Source organism: Mustela lutreola, chromosome 14 (genome assembly GCF_030435805.1).
Source record: "Mustela lutreola isolate mMusLut2 chromosome 14, mMusLut2.pri, whole genome shotgun sequence".
NCBI classification, from domain to species: domain Eukaryota; kingdom Metazoa; phylum Chordata; class Mammalia; order Carnivora; family Mustelidae; genus Mustela; species Mustela lutreola.
In genome coordinates, this window is record NC_081303.1 from 32774892 (window position 1) to 32794951 (window position 20060).

General features: G+C 45.1%; 1 protein-coding gene across 2 annotated transcripts in view; it reads left to right on the forward strand.

The window, feature by feature from the left end:
* ASTN1 (astrotactin 1) overlaps positions 1-20060 on the forward strand; it is a 323486-nt gene that overhangs the window by 212981 nt on the left and 90445 nt on the right. For both annotated transcript variants that reach the window (XM_059146192.1, XM_059146193.1), the window contains exons 11-14: positions 372-522; positions 9066-9232; positions 12155-12349; positions 19069-19196. In XM_059146192.1, coding sequence (XP_059002175.1) covers positions 372-522; positions 9066-9232; positions 12155-12349; positions 19069-19196 — 641 coding nt within the window. The remainder of the gene's footprint in view (positions 1-371; positions 523-9065; positions 9233-12154; positions 12350-19068; positions 19197-20060) is intronic.

Here is a 20060-nt window from a genome sequence, read left to right on the forward strand (position 1 = left end):
GTGCCAGGATCTACTCTATCTGGGTCAATATCGCACACCCCAAGGCTCCTGCTTTGGGAGAGGACATAAAATTAGAGTTTGTAAGCACTTTCCATATCCCCTAAGGACTGACAGGCAATAAAATGTTAATTCCCTTGCCCAAGTTTAGACCTCCTTCTTTGACCAGGCATTACAGCCTTGGCTCATTTCCCAGATATGGAGAATGTCCATAATTTGTTAGTTCAAGGCTCAGAGTGTGGCTGATCTTTACTTCTTGGGAGCGAGAGCGAGACGTGACGCGGTGGACTAGACAGGAACTTGGAATGTGATGCTACTTGTTGCGCCCGAAGTCCCCTTGACTCCTTCCCCCTCCCCTCCGTGTCTCCCCACAGAGAGGAGCTGATGACCTCGTCCTCCTTTGACAGCCTGGAGGTTCTGCTGGATTCCTTTGGGCCAGTGCGCGACTGCAGCAAGGATAACGGCGGCTGCAGTAAGAACTTCCGCTGCATCTCAGACCGCAAGCTGGACTCCACGGGCTGCGTGGTACGTCCGCCCCATCGGTGGGGGTGGGGGTGGGGGTGGGGTGGGGTGGGGAGACGGTGCGTGGGGAGCCCAGGGTGAGACATCATGCCGATACACAGATGGAGATACACTGTGAATAAAAGAGAAGGAACCTCGCTGGCTCAGTCGGTAGAGCGTGCCCCTTTGATCTCGGGGTCGTAAGTTCGAGCCCCATATTGGGTGTAGAGGTTATTTAAAAATAAAATCTCTAGAAAGAGAGAGAGAAAGTAAAAAATGATCCCTCTCTGGTTGTCACTACTGTCTAATCTAAATTACAAATTTTTTCAGGGCTCCTGGGTGGCTCAGTCGGTTAAGTGGCTGACTTGTTATCGGCTCAGGGCATGATCTCAGGGTTGTGATCAGCCCTCTGCACTGGGCATGGAGCCTGTTTAAGATTCTCTCTCTCTCTCTCTCCCTCTCTCTCCTCCTCTGCCCCTCTCCCCACCTCCCTCCCTAAAATAAATAGATAGATAGATAGAAAATAAGGGGCCCCAGGTGGCTCAGTTGGTTAAGCCTCTGCCTTCGGCTCAGGTCATGATCTCGGGGTCCTGGGATCAAGCCCCTGGTCTGGCTCCCTGCTCAGCGAGGAGTCTGCTTCTCCCTCCCCGCCCCTCCCCTACTTTTGGGCATGCTCCCCCGCCCCCAGTAAATAAATAAAATCGTAAAAAATAAATAAACAAATATGAATTTTTTCTTAACAGAGATGAGAAGTTAATCACCAGTCAGTTAATCAAGAAATATTTTTGGAGCACCTAATGCATGTCCTGTCACTATCCTAGGGAAATTTTATGAATTATATAACAGGATTCTTTGTTTCCAGTGTTACAGTCTCATTGGTGAGGCATACCCCGAACAATTCAAGAAGTAATTAACTGCTGAGTAGTATGACACGGACTCTGATAGGAATTCGACTGTATTGCCTGCAACAGGGAATTCTACCTTTGGGTCGAGTCACTGTAGTAGGAGATTTGGGGAGAAACCTACCTAAGGCCAGAATGATGGAGAAGGAAGGTACGCCAGGAATGGAGGAGAAAAATAAAAATATGTCTCCTTTGAGACCCTGTCCATGAACTCTGACTTGCCGAAGGTGGTTTTCTACTTTGTTATCAGCTATGGGAACTTCGGCTACGTGTAAGCTATGTGATGCTAGGACCTAGGACGGCCAATTAGTTGAGAGTATGCTAAGGTCTCTCCTGCACCATGGCTGAGGAGTGACCAAACCCCTCAGGTTAAGGGAGACAGGAGCAGATGACGTCATCAGCTGCCCGTGCCTTTCTGTTGGCAAGTTTTGTGTCCCTCAACACCATGGTCTGTCACCAGCCCTCCCTTCTTTTAAGGGCAGAATGAGGCAGTCCTCACAGAGAGGCGAGGACAAAGAAGGAAGGCAGCAAACCCAGACATCAAGTGGGCATAAAGGAGGTGGTTCATTGAGACGCGTGGTTCTGCAGTGTTTCTGGGGAAGGGCCATGAGCCTCCTCCCGTTTCCCGGTGTGACAGCTGTGCTCTGGTACGGGGACCCCGAGCAGGGCAAGCTGTGAGGAGGCTGGGCCAGTTCGTCTTTCACACACCCCCTTCCCGGTCTCTGAGCACCTGCTCTGTCCCTGGAGCTGTGCTCCATCAAAGATGGATGAGTGCCTGGGGTCTGGGGCGGGGAGGACTTTCTCAGCCTCCCCAGAGGCTGCTGCCGACAGAAGCTTGATTTATCTGAGGAAGGAAGGAAAGTGAAGGAAAGAATAGACAGAGTGCGGAGGGGCAGGTAGGCGGAGACCTGGCTGGTCCATCAAAGGAAGGGAAACAGAACAGAGGACCATCAGGAAAGGACAAAGAAAAACATTCTGTAGGTTCTGTCTTCCCGAAGCAGCCAGGAGGTAAGGTGAGGTCCCACAGCGCTCCCCTCCCTTTGGCCGGTCCACTTTCAGATGTCTTAAACAAGTAGCTTCCCGACCGCGTCCCTCAGGAGACAATTTCACTGGCTAATGGAGCCTCCAGCTGAGACACATTTTACCCCTCCTGTTCATCCTGCATCTCTTCATTCAGATTTCAACCTTTCATTCCTCGCTACTCTCTCGGGTCATTCCGAGTACTGAAACACTGCGTGTGCACATGCGTGGATGCCGCCCCCGCATCCCGACCGGTCCTGGATGAATTTGAACGTGCTCACGCCTTCAAAGGCTCTCTGTGTCCTCCCTCCTCCCTGTGCCATTCCCAAGCCGCGGAGGGTAGCCTGTCAAGTGCCTTCTGTCGAGGATCCTAGCCCCTTTTCCTTGGCATGTCGCCTTGCTGGCATATTTTTGTACTTTTAGCGCTGTAATCTGTGAGACAGAGCGAGCAGGAATAGTTCCGATGAATATGCATTTGCAATAAGGCCGCTGTGTTTTAGAATCGGAGCCGCTGCAGAATGTCACCCAGCTAGACCGGTGCTTGGGGTTAGCATAACACTGTGAGGTCACTGGTCCACAGTGGCGGCTGGAGGAAGGAGGGGACCATTCAGCTGATTCTTTCTCCTTGACCATAAAGCCTGTGATTCCTGAGACAGGAGGACTGATAGTGGAGAGCTGATGTGCTACGTCCTGACCCTTGGGGTCATCTTGAGAAGCAGATCGGGTGCCTCACGCTGAGCTAAGCGGGACAGGACAGTCCCAGAGCCCTGCTGCATTAGCACAGCAGCAGTCCCAGGTCCTCTGGAGGTGGACCAGGGACAGCCAAGGACCTGGCACCAAACTGGTGTCTGGGAAAATTGGGCTACGGTGGAAACCCTGATCTTCAGTTATTTCTCTGGGTGCTGAACTGAAAACCTTCTCAGGAAAGGTGTATTTTCATGAAAGGAGAAAGAAATGCGAACTCAGAACCCCCTGGCCTTTAAGGAACCTGGGAAAGCAGCAGAGGTGTGGGACAAGAGGAAGCACCTGTGTGTTTTCTGGATTGGACGCCAGCCAGATAGGTGGCAAGCCCTGGCCGCTCAATCTTCATTCTTTCTAGGAAGGCAAGACACGTTTCTCAGTTATGCATGGACTCCCACAGGGTTAATTGCTACCCAGTTAATTGCCCTATTGTTTATGTTGTCTCTGAGGACAGGAAACAAATGCCCGTGAAAGGCACAGACCTGTAGAAGCCACCATCACTCTGTCCCAAAGCAGACCACTTTCTCAGAGCAGGGATTGTTGAAAATTTGGGGGGGTTTGCAGGGCAGAGGTCAGCCGCCCACTGCTGCTAACTTGGGTCTTGCTTCTACCCATTGTCCTTACTGTGCCAGGATGGGAGTAGGAGGCCCTCCCTGGAGAGCGCAAAAGCAGGAGTTCTGCATTCTGTGAAGTTCCCTATGGTCCTGCAGAGTTTCCGTGTTAGTGTCTTCCGTGTTAGTTGCTGCTGTAACATATGACCATGGGTTTTTCATGGCTTCGGACAATGCTCATGTATTACCTTACAGCTCTGTGGGTGAGACTCCAACACGGGTCTCACTGGGCTAAAATCACGTGTTGGGGTAGAGGTGGGGGTGGGGGGCATTATTCCTTTCTGGAGGCTCCAGGGAAGAATCCATTGCCTTGTCTTTTCTAGCTTCTAGAATCTGCCCTCAGGTTTTGGCTCATGGTAACCTTCTCGCATCTTTAAAGCCAGCTCCATTGCATTTTTCTGGCCATTCTTCTGTGGTGTATGCTCTCTGATTTTCTACTCCCCTCATCCACTTTTAAGGACTCTTGTAATGATGTTGGGTCCCCTGGAAAATCCAGGATAATCTCACCATCTCAACCTGACTTGCCAAGCCCCTTCTGTCATGTAAGGTGACATGTTCATGGGCTCCCGAGGTCATATTGCTGACATCCTTGGGGACCACAAGTGGGAGATGGCAGAGGGGTTGGAACAGATTGGTAGGCAGGACGCTAGTCCCCACTCCCAGCTTGAACCAGGACACCCTCCTTCTCATTAAGCCTATACCTGTTGAGGTTTAAGTTAAAACTTAGAAAGTTCAAAAGTTATTTCCAATGCTATCAAATAATGGAAAGCCCATGCTCTGTTGCTCCTTCCTTGTCTTCACACTCATCCTGAAAGTGGCCAAAAGTTGCCTCTGCTTTGTGCGCTCTCTGTGTGCGCTTCGGTGAGCAGAACGTGGCCTTGGAAGGCAAGAGGTTGGCTGTCCCGCTTTCTCATGTAATGAACACGTGACCTTTCCTGCCAGAGCATTATGCTCTAATGAGCTTTGAATTACCCAGTGACCCTGCTGCCCTTCTGTCCACATGCTGTCCACAACGATTTCCCATGAAATGTGTCATTTCACCCCTACTGGAGCGCATATGTGCAGAGACTGTTAGAAAAGACCGTATCTCTTTCTCTCTGTAGGACAGTAAGCAGAAGCATATGCCTCAGAGGCATTCAGAGAAATGGGGGCAGGAAACTGAAACATAAATTTAATTTAATCAAACTTTCCCCTTGGGAAGCTTGTGTGTCAGAGCCCATCAGAAAGTCAGGGAAGTCATTATTTGTAGCAGGGATATCACCATGTAGTGAAAGGGAGCTTGTTTTGTGTAAGTGTTGTGGTTGACTGTCTTAACGAATCATCCTGGTGAGGCAAGTCTGGCTCAGCTGCAGGAAGGTGTCCGTCTTCTTCCAGGAACCCCAAACATGCTCATTGTCCATTACTCATATTCATCTGCCAATAGGGCGGCCACCTTGTAATCTAGAACAGAAGCCTGTGTCTCAGGCTTAGTGAGATTTGACTAGACTCCCAAGTAATCAATCAACCCAAAATCATTGGTAGCAAAAGAAAGGTGAGACAGTGAAGAAAAGGAGTTGAATGGGGGGAAATTATTTTAATCTCATTAGCCAATGATGCCTTAGCCCAGTAATAAGTCAAGAAGCCATGAGCATCTCATGAAAGATGATTAACCTTGTGTATTTTAGGGGTCAGTAAAATATGAGCTCATTTATTAGACCTTCCTGATGGGGGAGGGTTGTTGCCATAAATGGAGTGTTCTTTTTAAGCCTGTAGTTTATAAAGGCTCTGGGACTGTGAAATGTAACCTATTTGAAGAGGGGTTAATGTATGACCTTGGGGCTCAATCTTGAGCAAACCGTTCTCTTTTAAGGAACAAGTGAAGAGATTATCCACAAGCCAGGAGATGAGAATGGCCAACATTTGCAAAGAGAAAATGCCAGCTCCTCCTGGAGATAGGATTTCTCTCCTGACAACTGGTCTCTGGCTGCAAATACTTCTAAGAAGAAGGCATGGTTTGGAGCCTGTGGTTTTCTTTGTATTTAAATTCAGGTTTTGAGGAGGCCAGAATGTGAACACAACAGTACAAGGAACATGTAGGCGAAAACAAAAACAAACCTACACTGTGGGAAGCTTGACTGATCAGACCTCTTGGAGAATGGGTGTACTAGTTGAACCAGGGTTGAGAAGAAAACTATTTTTCGGTTTCAGCCTTCTTTTTCCTGGAAATCTTTCAAAAATATTTTTCTCTGAACTGCAGACCAAGTAAGTTATAGTGCAGTGAAGATAATTTGTCTTTTTTAGTGATTAAGGATCTTGTCTTCAGGGTCATCGCTCTGGACATTTAGAGTGTTTTTGCCTTATAAATATATGCACTCCTAATATTGTGTGTGTATGTGTGCGTGTGTGTGCGTGTGTGCGTGTGAGAGAGAGAAAGAGAGAGAGGGAGAGAGAGGGAGAGACATGGGGGAGTGAGAGAGACACAGAAAGAAAGAAAGAGAAATCGAGAATATTAGGCTAACCTACAAATCCATAAGTGATCCCAGAATGTACTTGGAGCTGCTCAAAACAATCAAACAACCAGTCTACAGGATTGCTTTACCTGTTGGCGTGTTGAATGGACTCTATTTCTTTAAGGATTCCAGTGAATCCACCTTTTCTCACATTTGAGAAGCAGCAAAGCAGAGGAGGAGGGACAGACATGAGTTTTGGGGTCCAAGAGATCTAGGTCTGAAATCAGATTCTGCCATTTCCCACCTCTGTGACCTTAAACCAGTTATTACTTAATCTAAGTTTATTCCTCTGTAAAACGAGGTGAAAAAAGTCCATCTGTACCTTTGCCAGGGACAATAACACACATAGATTGTCCCGCACAGTGGTTATAATGATTCTAGCTTTGCTTGTAAGAACAACCACCCAATCAATCAACCAATCAGTCAATAAAGTGTCTTGGGCAAGGCCGCTAACCCTTTTCTTCCCAGATCTCTTAAGAGAGTATAAATGCCAGGTAGTCCAATTTGGCATAGCAGTGGGCATCTACACATCAGAGCCAGGCAAGAGGCAGCTATGCCAAGCTTTGGAATTCAGGAACAAAGCCCGCTTGGGTTTTATTTGGTGAAGTCTTTGTCAGAAGTCATGCTTGATGGAGCATTGTGGGAAAAAAGCAGGTGGCTAGGAAGATGGGCGTCCCTGCTGGGATGCTCGCCAAGGCCAGGGTTGAAACCACGTGAGGTAGGAGGACTGGCGTTGTCTCTACTTTGATGGCTTTTCTCAAGCTTTATAGAAAGGAAGAAAGAAAAACAACTCGTGGCAACCAGGGCAGCCCATTTAATTCCAATCAAACTTCCACTTCCGTGCCTGGGCAGCCGCACAGTGGTGAAGCCAGCTCCCTTCTGGTAGCACATCTGGCTGACCAGCTGGATGGCCAAGGAAGTGGATGGGTGGGGGCGGTAACAAAACGTGGGGGGCCAGCCTCCGCCACCTCATTTGCTTGTTTATCATCATCTGGAACATCTGGGTTTGCACCGCAGGGGGCAGCCCTTGGAAGCGCCTTTATATGCCCTCACCTTCCAGCCTTCCAGCTGGCTTCCTGCAGAGGAAGGGGACAGAGCAGCCTGGGAGGCTGGCGGGCCCACAGAGGGGCCATTTGTTTGGGAAATTGCAGAATTAGTGTCATCAAGCAGTGCACATCCTGCTGTGATCTTGGGGGGAGGGGAGGTAGCTTTTCTGGGGCACACCTGTGGCAGCTCCAGGCTACTAGAGTCAAGACGCTTGGCAGTTGGGAGAAACAGCCAGGCTGTGGAGTGGGGGAGAGGGGGGAAGGAGGAGAGGGGGAAGAAGAGGGGGGAGGGACACCCAGTTCCACCAAGTCATGAATGTTGGTTTTGGTTTGGTTTTGGTTTGGGTAGGGGGAGTTAATTAGCTGACAGTGTGTGGATAGAGCATAGTCATTAAAAGCAGATCAGACCTAGACAGACCCCCAGCTCTGCCCCATACTAGCTGCTTGATGCCGGGCAAGTCACTAGCCCTCTTACAGCCTGTGTAGAAGGACCCGCGGTAGCACAGATGTAAGGGTCCACTGACCAGACAGAAGAATCAAGAAGGCAAAGAATATCCTATGACTGACTTGGTGGGACTCCAGTGCAGTGAATTCACGCAGTAATTGGCAGCGTTAGTGGTTCCCACAGTTATTAAATGAGGCTAATACAGGGTGCTGTCCGCGTGATGCCCAGCTCCTACTAAGTGCTCAGTGAACAGTGCTCAGTGAACAGTGGCTGTCACGTGAGAGGTTGATCGTGATGTAAGCTAGTGACGGGACACAGCCAGCCTGCCAGGTTTTGGGTGTGGTCCTGTTGTGATCAGCAGGGGACTCCCACAAAGTTATGTTTTCTGGGGCCACTGTTGCTTTATATCACTTGGGGCTGAGCATACCCCGTACCGTAAGGGATGTTGCAAAGGCTGAAGGAGTAGGATGGATGAGTTCGATGCAGGGCAGGATGGGGGCTGTAGGAGTGGTTCCCCCGTTCACCAAGTCCCTTTGTCTTCCCTGGATTCTTTTCTGACATCTCTTCCTGGATCATCCTTGCTGGCACTCCTGGGTAGTTTACTGAGGACATAGCAATGCAGAGAAACAAATCCTTTCACAATAAGAGTGTCCAGGACACTGGGATAAACCCAAACACAAACACAGCACCCATGGGTGCTCATGTAGCAGATGCCTTTATCTTGCATCTTCCGTGGGGCGTCCTCGAGGTCATGAGTATGGGGAGGTCATGAGTATGGCCACTTCTACCAGGAGAGCAGGCAGACCCCCACCTCAGGTCATAGAGGAAGTCTTCCTCCTTCTAGCTGGAAGCCCTGGCTCTGTCCATTCCCGAACCCTGTTGGCTGTCTAGTACCAGTGTTGGCAACGTGTTTGAGGTTAAAAGAAAAGTCCTATTAATATTAAGTGCAAACAGCAACACTCCCTCCCCCTACTCCAAAGAAGTCTCTGTTCATGCTATTCAATTCTGGCCCACCACCTCCACCCAATTGGGAAGCCAGCACACCTCCCTCTGTCTTGCTGTGACTTTCCCTTCCAGCCTGTTTGGAGGCAGTGGCTTTAATGCAAATGCATGTGCTCTGTGCCCCGAGAGAAGCGAGATGTCAAAAAGGTCACTTTTCAAGGGAGTCCAGCATACTGGGAAATTTGTGCATTAGTAGTCAATGTTAATGGTTTCAAGGCTGAGTGCTAAAAATAGGCGTCAGTGGTTACGGTTCCCCGAGAACCCAGTCCCTTGATTCACCTCCCTGCGTGGATGCTTTTTGATTGTGCCAGTGCCCGTCCGGACTGAGCCCCATGAAGGACAACTCTGGCTGCTATGACCGCCACATTGGGGTGGACTGCTCAGATGGCTTCAATGGCGGCTGTGAGCAGCTGTGTCTCCAGCAGATGGCGCCCTTCCCGGATGACCCCACCTTGTACAACATCCTCATGTTCTGTGGGTGAGTTGAGCTGCCCATGAGGCCAACCAGCTTTCTGGGATGATGAACATTCAGTGTTAAAACCACAAGAGGAAATCTAAAAGAACCAGTCATCCTAAGCCAACCCTGAGGCTCTGAGGAAAGATCCTGTGGGGCTGGAAGAGCCCCACTTTTAAAATCAGAGTTGGGAGGACCTACAGGGAAAGGCTAGCCCCATCCCTGTAGGGGAGGAACTTGACCACAGTCATTGCCTGCATACACCAGAACTTTCCAGGCTGTTCTGTGGAACTATATTATTTTGTCTTGTGATGACAGGATTCCGTGGTGCAAAGACTCACAGAAGGATTGTATAAAAACTAATTAATTATTAAGGAAGGGGAGGGGGAAATCTTTGGAGGAGTGGAAACGTCATTGAATTCTACTCCTGAGCCTTGAGGAGCACCCTCCCACAGACATGCTAATTCTTCGGTGCAGTTCCTCTACAGGGGGATTAAGTAGCTCCCTCAAGACTGGGAGCTGGTAAGTGGAAAGATTAGGATTAGAATTCAGGCACTCTCTGGTTTTTTTTAAAAAATCTGTGAGTCCCTCAAAATTAAAAAAAAAAAAATCTGTGAGTCCCTCAAAATTTAAATTTATACCTCTGACTGGAATTCTATTTAAAGACCATTTCATGTTATATTTACAAAGTAAATAGCAGTTTGGCCCATCCTTATACTCTCATAGTTTGCTCGTCTGTCCTTCCCTCCCCTTTCCTTCTGCTCTCTCCCACTCCGTCCGTGCCTCCGTTCCCCCACTTCTGTCTTCCTGCCTCTCAGGGAAGGCACATACTTTATGCTCTACACCATTTCAGCCCCTGGGCAGCACAGATCAATGACGTGCAGTTCTCGCCCTCAAGGATCTCCTACTCTAAGAGGCTTGCAATGAAAATCCATGTTTATAATAATACAGTTCTGCTACTTTAGCTCTGCCGCTAAAATCCAGTGCCTACCCAATAATCATGACAAGAAAATTGAGTGGAGGGGTAATGTTATTTTACTGTATCTCATGGTATTTTATTTCTTTTCAGTTGGCAGTTTTTACCTTCAGTTTCTTATAAGATCCCAGTCCATTAATGAAAGCTTGATCTAAATTTGAACATCTCTGTGATGTTACCATGGTTGACTCACTTCAATTAATAGAGATAAATTCCTAAATTCTTTCTTTAACATACATCTGAGCACTTGGTCTGTGCAGAGAATTGAGTTGGGTGTTAGATACAGGAGAGACCGTAGGATACGAGCCTGTCCTCTGCCCTCAAAGGAGTTTACAGTGGGACACGTGCAGGAACAGCAAGAAGAAGATGAGTGTGGGCAGTGTGGAAGGGGGGTGCGGTCAGGACGCTCAGGAGGGACTGAGAGGCAATCAGCCAGCTTCACAGCTCTTTCCAGAAACAGTAAGTTTGGCTCCAGGAAGGAGCCACTTCACTCTCTCCTTCCAGACTGAGGCTGGTGTCACAGAGTCCTTTGTGGGTCTCACATGACATCTGTGGTCTGCACACATTAGGTAGGTTCCTCACTGGACTTTCTTTCTTATTTCAGTTGGAATTCAGTATGAGTGGGAATTTAGCACCCTCCAAGCCACTGTAGATAGCCTGCCAAAAGAGTTCCCTCCCGTTTTTATGTAAAGCCGAAATCACTTGCACTTATAAATTCAAGAGTTCTAATCACGCCTGTTAACACAAATATGTAACTGGTTAATGGGGAATACAAATAGTTGAAGTTTCGGGAACATGGACCTCATTTGTCCCTCTGCTGGGAATGACAATAGGATTCGATGAGTATTTGCTGTTTGCGGGGGACACTGTGAGTTCCCTAAGTTCATGGTCTCACGGGAGCTTCTCAACATCTCTGCAAAGAAGCCCCCCCCCACCTTTTACAGATGTGGAAACTGAAACTCAGCAAGTTTTCATCAGCTGACCCGAGGTCCCCCAGTAAAGGGCAACATCACTGCTTCTCACCACTTTACACTATGATTATTTATTTGTTCCTTATAGAAGAGAGGTCTTTATCTTGTTACAACAATTACCGTGGATAGTAATAAACGATGTGTTTTAATGTCACAAGTATCTATAAATTCTAAATCTGGTATAGTTTAAGGAGAGACCCACATGAAATTAATATGCTTTTTAAATGACAGGTTTCTCAAAGTAGTTCTTGAACTAACAAATTATATTCTTCTCAATATAACTACAGATAAGGTCCAATTAATGACTTACGGGTCATCGAGCCATGTTTACCAACATCAGCATTGCTCTTCCATTAGAGTAACTGTACATGCATAATGGGGAGGGACGCCAAGGAGGTGTTCACACAGCGTGCCCTTGAGTCGGTTTAGTTCAGGAAGGCTATTCTGAATGGAGGGGGAGTTAAAATGGGAAGATCTTGTTCTTGGATATACTCAAACAGAACGCAGAAGATGATCAATCTTTCTAATTTCGTAGTTCACTTGTCATAGGACAAGATTAGAAGGTTATTAATTTCTTAAGCACAGTGTCATTCCTCTTACTGCCTAATTACCCTCAAAACAAATGCATAGATGGTCCTGGAGAAAGGTTCTAGGATATCTCAGATTTTAATGTGGGAACTCACTTAGAAGCTTACCTCCAGTGACTCTTACCCTGACTTATCTAGGAGAGGAGTCACTTATAGGAGGAAGCCCTCAAGGCCTCAAAGCACTTACCTGCAGAGGAAAGATCAGAGGCTCTGTACAGTCACATAATGGAAGGGGACTCAGTTTGCAGGCTTAAGAAGCTGAGTTCTAAAGGGGCCAAAATCAAACTGGGATACTTACGATCTCTATACCCAACACTTTACCAGAGGTGTTTCTTCCCAATCTGCTGGGTTGAGTTGACTGCATAGCTCATTGATGGAACAACTTTTTATCTTGAGTTTCCTACCGTGTTAGGTGCATCGAGGATTACAAGCTCGGTGTGGATGGTCGCTCTTGCCAACTCATCACGGAGACCTGCCCGGAGGGAGGAGACTGTGGAGAAAGCAGGGAGGTTCCCATGAACCAGACCCTCTTTGGGGAGATGTTCTTTGGTTACAACAACCATTCCAAGGAAGTGGCTGCAGGACAAGTGCTGAAAGGAACATTCAGGTGAATTTTGTGTCTGTGGAACTGGTTACTCAGGGCAACTGATGGATCTTCTACCCTGAAGAGCTTTAAAGTCAGCTTTGCAGCTTGGAGCAAGGTGAACAGGATCCTAAAAGTACAGGTTGTGTTCTCTCCCATGGGCTTCTTCTCTTTCCAGAACCCAGGAACCATGCTTCCTCTGGGTGAACAGCAGAGTGTTCAATAAATTTCTCTCTTGCCCAGGTGGGGACTGCAAGATTTTCCATGGAAGCCACGAGAGAGATTCTGTTTTGCCCCGAGTGGAAAAATCAGGGTGTGAGTCAGTCTAGAATAGCAGCCCTCAAGTATGGCCCATGGATCCTAGGCATCCCTGAGATCCTTTCGGAGGATTTTCAAGGTCCGGCCTTTTCCAACCACAGAGAGGCTGGGTTTTCTTTATTCACATCGACTCAAGCAATATCTTGCAATAAGTTGCATGCAGAGGTGAGAATCCAGCTCAGCTATCTTTTAGTAAGTCAGATAGTTTAAAAAATTGCAAAAAAATCTAAAAACATTCTTATCATTTTTCATAATTAGTTCAGATCTAATAGGGTGATTATTGACATTTTTAGATGGACTAATATGTATTTCTAAAATTTCTCATTGAATTTCTAATATGGTAAATATGGACAGATAGAATCCATACAAACAATAGCTACTTGGAGGTTCATTTATTTTTAAAACTACAAAGGGATCCTGAGAACAAAATGTTCGGAGCCATTGACTCAGAGTATTTCTTGCAAATTCTCCATTTGATCCCTGTTCCTATTCCCTCTTAGGCTATTAGAGTACATCTTCCTCAGAACTCATGCTTTCCAGGAGATAATGATGACAGAGAGGAAAAGGAGGAGGAAGAGATGTCATAATACAGGCCAGCAATTGATAGCAACCTAGGCCTGGACTCCTATGAGTAAACCCATATTAACTACTCAAACCTGTTCCTATTTTTTTTTTTTTTTTTAACGTATAATGTATTATTTGCCCCAGGGGTACAGGTCTGTGATTCATCAGTCTTACACAATTCATGGCACTCACCATAGCACATACCTTCCCCAATGTCCATAACCCAGCGACACTATTCCTCCCACCACCCCCACCCCCAGCAACCATCCGTTTGTTTCCTGTGGTTTGTCTCCCTCCTGATCCCATCTTGTTTCATTTTTCCCTCCCTGTGCCCATGACATCCCGCCTTACCTCTCAAACCCTCATATCAAAAAGATCATGTGATAATTGTCTTTCTCTGATTGACTTATTTCACTCAGCATAATACCCTCTAGTTCCATCCACATTGTTGTAAGTGGCAAGATTTCATTTTTTGATGGCTGCATAGTATTCCATTGTATATATTTACTACATCTTCTTTATCCATTCATCTGTTGATGGATATCTAGGTTCTTTCCATAGTTTGGCTATTGTGGACATTGTTGCTATGAACATTCAGGTGCATGTATCCTTTGGATCACTACATTTTGTATCTTTAGGGTGAATACCCACTAGTGCAATTGCTGGGTCATAGCAGAATTCTATTTTTAACTTTTTGAGGAACCTTCATGCTGTTTTCCAGAGTGGCTGGATCAGCTTTCATTCCCACCAACAGCATAGGAGGGTTCCCATTTCTCTGCATCCTCGCCAACATCTGTCGTTTCCTGACTTGTTAATTTTAGCCATTCTGACTGGTGTGAGATGGTATCTCATTGTGGGTTTGGTTAGTATTTCCCTGATCCCATGTGATGTTGAGCACTTTTTCATGTGTCTTTTGGCCATTTGGATGTTTTCTTTGCAGAAATGTCTGTTCATGTCCTCTTCCATTTCTTGACTGGATTATTTGTTCTCTGGGTGTTGGGTTTGATAAGCTCTTTTTAGTTTTGGATACTAGCCCTTCATCTGATATGTCATTTGCAAATGTCTTTTCCCATTCTGTCAGTTGTCTTTTGGTTTTGTTACCTCTTTCATTTCCTGTACAAAAAAAGCTTTACATCTTGATGAAGTCCCAGTGGTTCATTTTTTTGCCCTTGCTTCCCTTGCCTTTGGCAAAGTTTCTAGGAAGAAGTTGCTGCGGCTGAGGTCAAAGAGGTTGCTGCCTGTGTTGTCCTCAAGGATTTGGATGGATTCCTGTCTCATGTTGAGGTCTTTCATCCATTTTGAGTCTATTTTTGGGTGTAGTGTAAGAAAATGGTCCAGTTTCATTCTTCTGCATGTGGCTGTCCAAGTTTCCCAACACCATTTGTTCAAAAGACTGTCTTTTTTCCATTGGACATTCTTTCCTGCTTTGTTGAAGGATAGTTGACCATAGAGTTGAAGGTCCATTTCTGAGCTCTCTATTCTGTTCCATTGATCTATGTGTCTGTTTTTGTGCCAGTACCATACTGTCTTGAGGATGACAGCTTTGTAATAGAGCTTAAAGTCTGGAATTGTGATGCTGTCAACTTTGGTTTTCTTTTTGAACATTCCTCTGGTATTTGGGGTCTTTTCTGGTTCCATACAAATTTTAGGATTATTTGTTCCATTTCTTTGAAAAAAAAAATGAATGGTATTTTGATAGGGATTGCTTTAAATGTGTAGATTGCTTTAGGTAGCATAGACATTTTCACAATATTTGTCCTTCCAATCCATGAGCATGGAATATTTTTCCATTTCTTCATGTCTTTCTCAATTTTGCTCATGAGTACTTTATAGTTTTCTGAGTACAGACTTTTTGCCTTTTTGGTTAGGCTTATTTCTAGGTATCTTATGGTTTGGGGTGTAATTTTATCAACTCTTTAATTTGTCATTCTTCTGTCTTGCTACTGGTGTATAGAAATGCAATTGATTTGTGTACATTGATTTTATATCCTGACACTTTATTGAATTACTATGTGAGTACTAGCAGTTTTGGAATGGAGTCTTTTGGGTTTTCCACATAAAGTATCATATCATCTGCAAAGAATGAGAGTTTGACTTCTTCTTTGCTGATTCAGATGCTTTTAATTTCTTTTCGTTGTCTGATTGCTGAGGCTAGGATGTCTAGTACTATGTTGAATAGCAGTGGTGATAATGGACATCCCTGCCGTGTTCCTGACTTTGGGGAAAACTCTCAGTTTTTCCCCATTGAGAGTGATATTTACTGTGGGTTTTTCATAGATGATTTTTATGATATTGAGATATGTACCTTCTATCCCTACCCTGTGCAGAGCTTTGATCAAGAAAGGATGCTATAGTTTGTCAAATGCTTTTTCAGTATCTACTGAGAGTATCATATGGTTCTTGTTCTTTCTTTTATTAATGTATTGTATCACATTGATTGATTTGGGGATGATAAACCAAGCTTGCAGCCCAGGAATAAATCCCATTTGGTTGTGGTGAATAATCCTTTTAATGTTCTGTTGGATCCTATTGGCTAGCTTTTTGGTGAGAATTTTTGCATCTGTGTTCATCAAGGATATTAGTCTGTAATTCTCCTTTTTGATGGGGTCTTTGATTTTGGGATCAAGGTCATGCTGGCCTCATAAAATGAGTTTGGAAGTTTTCCTTCCACTTCTATTTTTTGGACCAGTTTCAGGAGAATAGGTATGAATTCTTCTTTAAATGTTGGGTGGAATTCCCTGGGAAGCCATCTAGCTCTGGGCTTTTGTTTGTTGGGAGATTTTTTATGACTGCTGCAATCTCCTTATTGGTTATGGGTCTGTTCAGGTCTTCTATTTCTTTCTGGTTCCCTTATCGTAGTTTATATGTCTCTAGGAATGCATCCATTTCTTCTAGATTGTCAAATTTGCTGGCGTATAGTTGCTCCTAATATGTTCTTATAATTGTATTTCTTTGGTGTTGGTTGTGATCTGTCCTCTTTCATTCATGATTTTCTTAATTTGGGTCCTTTCTCTTCTTTTTGATAAGTCTGGCCAGGGGTTTATCAGTCTTATTTATTCTTTCAAGGAACCTAGTTTCGTTGATTTGTTCTCTTGTTCTTTTGGTTTCTATTTCATTGATTTCTGCTCCGATCTTTATGATTTCTCTTCTTTAGCTAGGCTTAGGCTTTCTTTGCTATTCTTTTTCCAGCTCCTTTAGATGTTAAGGTTAGGTTATATACTTGAGACCTTTCTTGTTTCTTGAGAAAGGCTTGTATTGCTCTATACTTCCCTCTCAGGACTGCCTTTGCTGTGTCCCAAAGATTTTAAAAAGCTGTGTTTTCATTATCATTTGTTTCCATGAATTTTTTCAATCCCTCTTTAATTTCCTGGTTGACCCATTCATTCTTTAGTAGGATGCTGTTTGGCCTCCATGTATTTGAATTCCTTACAACTTTCCTCTTGTGATTGAGTTCTAGTTCCAAAGCATTGTGGTCTGAAAATATGCAGGGAATGATTCCAATCTTTTGGTACTGGTTGAAACCTGACTTGTGACCCAGAATGTGATCTCTTCTGGAAAATGTTCCATGTGTACTAGAGAAGAATGTGTATTCTGTTGCTTTGGGATGGGATGTTTTGAATATATCTGTGATGTTCATCTGGTCCAGTGTGTCATTTAAGGCCTTTATTTCCCTGTTGATCTTTTGCTTGGATGATCTGTCCATTTCAGTGAGGAGGGTGTTAAAGTCCCCTACTGTTATTGCTTTATTGCTTTATTGTTGATGTGTTTCTTTGATTTTGTTATTAATTGTTTTATATAATTAGCTCCTCCCATGTTAGGGACATAGATATTTAAAATTGTTAGATCTTCTTGTTGGACAGACCCTCCTCATCTTTTATTACAATCTTCGGCTTAAAATCTAATTTGTCTGATATAAGGATTGCCATCCCAGTTTTCTTTTGATGTCCATTAGCATGGTGAATTGTTTTCACCCCATCACTTTAAATCTGGAGGTGTCTTTGGGTCTAAAATGCACTAAATTTAGGCTTTATTTTGATCTGTTAGAAGAAACTGTATCCCCAAATTCTAAACAAAGGAAAGCCTATATATGTACCAAAAATAAATTTAAATACAATGAAGGGACATAATATGACTATAACAATGTACATTTTAAAAGATTTTTATAAATTTTATAAAGATATTTTACATTTATTTATAAATATACAGGTATTTATAAAGGATTTTATAGAGGTATTGATAAGATAAAATAGTTAAAAAAACATTAAAATAGGAAAGAGGAAAAAATTTTAAAATCGAATAAGAAAAAAATTAAATTAAAAAAATTTAACTTTGAAAGACTTAAGAATCATGAGAAAAAAGCCATGAATTCTATGTGCTGTGTTCCATAGCTCTTAAGTTTTGCAGTTTTCATTGATCAGTGAACTTGGTCTTGGCTGGTTGTTCTTGCTGATCTTCTGGGGAAGGGGCCTGTTGCAGTGATTCTCAGATGTTTTTGCCCGAGGCGGGACTACACCGCTCTTGCTGGGTGGCAGGCTGAGTAATCTGTTTGGGTTCACTCTCAGGAGCTTTTATTTATTCCCTGAATGCTTTCCGTAGAGCTCTGGAGGATGGGAATGAAGATGGTGGCCTCCCAGTCTCCAGTCCAGAGGAGCAGAGAGCTCAGGGGCCCCACTCCTTACTGAGCCCTCGGAGAGTTCAGTCCCTCCCCTCTCCCTGGCCTCTGGCCACGCTCCGAGCTCACCAGCCCTGTGAATGAGCATTTCTATCTCTGGCACACAGCCCTGTTTGGAGTATCCAAACCTCATAGATTCCTGCATTGCTCCCATACCACTCCTGTATGTAGGAGGACTGAGTTTTTCTGGGTCTGCCAATTGTGGGGTCCCTCCTCAAAGAAGAGTGGCCCGATTGTCCCTTGGATTATGGCTTAAGGTAACCCTTAGCTGAGAGCCCCATCCTCGGCTCTATCCCTGCTACCAGTTTCCCCACTCTGATCCCTGAGAGCTCTGCCACACTCAGACACCCCTGGTCTTTCCTTGACCCAGTGTGGTCCTGAGACCACACTGTCTCCGAGAGGGCTCCATCCCCCGCTTAGCCTCTGGAACAATGTTCCTCAGTGGAGCTGACTTCTAAACGTTCCAGTTTTGTCCTCCGCTGCTCTACTGCTTGCTGGGAGCTGCCCCTTCCCCCATGGTCTACCTTCCCATGTACTGCCTTGGATTCACTTCTCCACACGTCCTACCTTCCAGAAAGTGGTCGGTTTTTTGTTCCTAGAATTGCTGCTCTTCTTCTCTTTGATCTCCTGTTGAGTATGTAGGTGTTCGGAATGGTTTGATAACTATCTAGTCGAACTCCTGGGACCTGATGATATTTAGGTCTCCTGCTCGTCCACCATCTTGCTCCTCCCCTCCAAACCTGTTCTTGACATCTGTTGTTGTTTCTGTTATAGACAGTAGACTTTACTAAAATTTCCGCTTTAAGGCCGGGATTTCATTTGCTGGTGACAAGTTGTTATAACTAATCTTATGGCAGCAGGAATTTTTTCTGTAGTCTAGAAATGAGACTGCATCTGCCTACTCTTGTGGAGTGGGGATCAGGGAATAGGGACTGGGATGGGTGGGAGGGAAGAATGTTCTCAATCTTCTGAGCAGACTTTTTCAGCTGGTTTCTTTCTCATTTGTCCTAGCCCTCCCCTACCTCTCACACCCTGTCCTACTGCAGACATGTCCATCAAGTGGGGTTCAGTGGGAGGGGAAACTTTGGTCCAGGAAGAATTTTTTATTGTTGGTTGAGGTGTAGATTTGCCCACCAAGGAGTGGGGTTCAACTTAACACCCTGAAATGAAAATCTACTTCTGTTTCCAGACAAAACAACTTTGCTCGAGGTTTAGACCAGCAACTGCCAGATGGTCTTGTGGTGGCCACTGTCCCCCTGGAGAATCAGTGCCTGGAGGAAATCTCAGAGGCCACCCCTGACCCTGAGTTCCTGACTGGTGAGTGTATCTCCTGTCCTTTACTCAACGGGTAAAAACCATGCAGTTCCCACCAGTTTCACCAAATCAAAACTCTTGACCTCTCTTGTTTTCATTTTGAAGCTAGTGATTTCCTTAACACACAATAAAAGCTCAATTCTAAAACACTCTAGTAGGATTATTTGTCAATCAAATTACAAAAAATTATTGTATAATCATCTGCAAAATGGTCTAATAATACCTTTCCCTCCTAGTCTTATTGGGATCCTTTGAAAAGAGATGGCATAATAGAGGGGTACAAGTTCAGAGGTCTGAGGGGAGTAGGGGGAAGAGTGTCAGAGAGGAAGTGGATGGCTACCATCATCTAGATATCTGTCACTGGGGCCACTGGGTTCCCTGGCAGGTACTTATAGACAAATGTGAGGGAGGAGAAAATGACAGAGCCTTGTTGTCAAATGACCCTTCCTCTGAGTCACGGCTCTGCTGTTTTCTAGTTGTGTGACCTTAGACAATGCAGTTTCTTGGGGATTTATGGCTCTCGTCACAAGTTGGAGATAGTGTTCCTCAATGCTGTTTGAGCTCAGTGACATTCTTCTCCTGGGCTCATTATGGAACTAAGGTACGTGTTGATTGGAAGAGGCAGGAACCTTAAGGGTTGTTCCTCCTTTCTGGGCCTCTGAAGAACACTCACACCACCTCCCCCCAAGACCTCCTGGACTAAAGAAGGCACTTCAGAGGGTCCAGTGGGCCTATAAGGGGCAGCCAACCAGGAACTCAGCATCACTTGCTAGGAAGTTGGATGTGAGCTCAATTTCACTGCTGGTTTGCTCATTTCTCCATTACTTTTCTCTTCCTCATTCTATATCTTTTTTTTAAAAATATTTT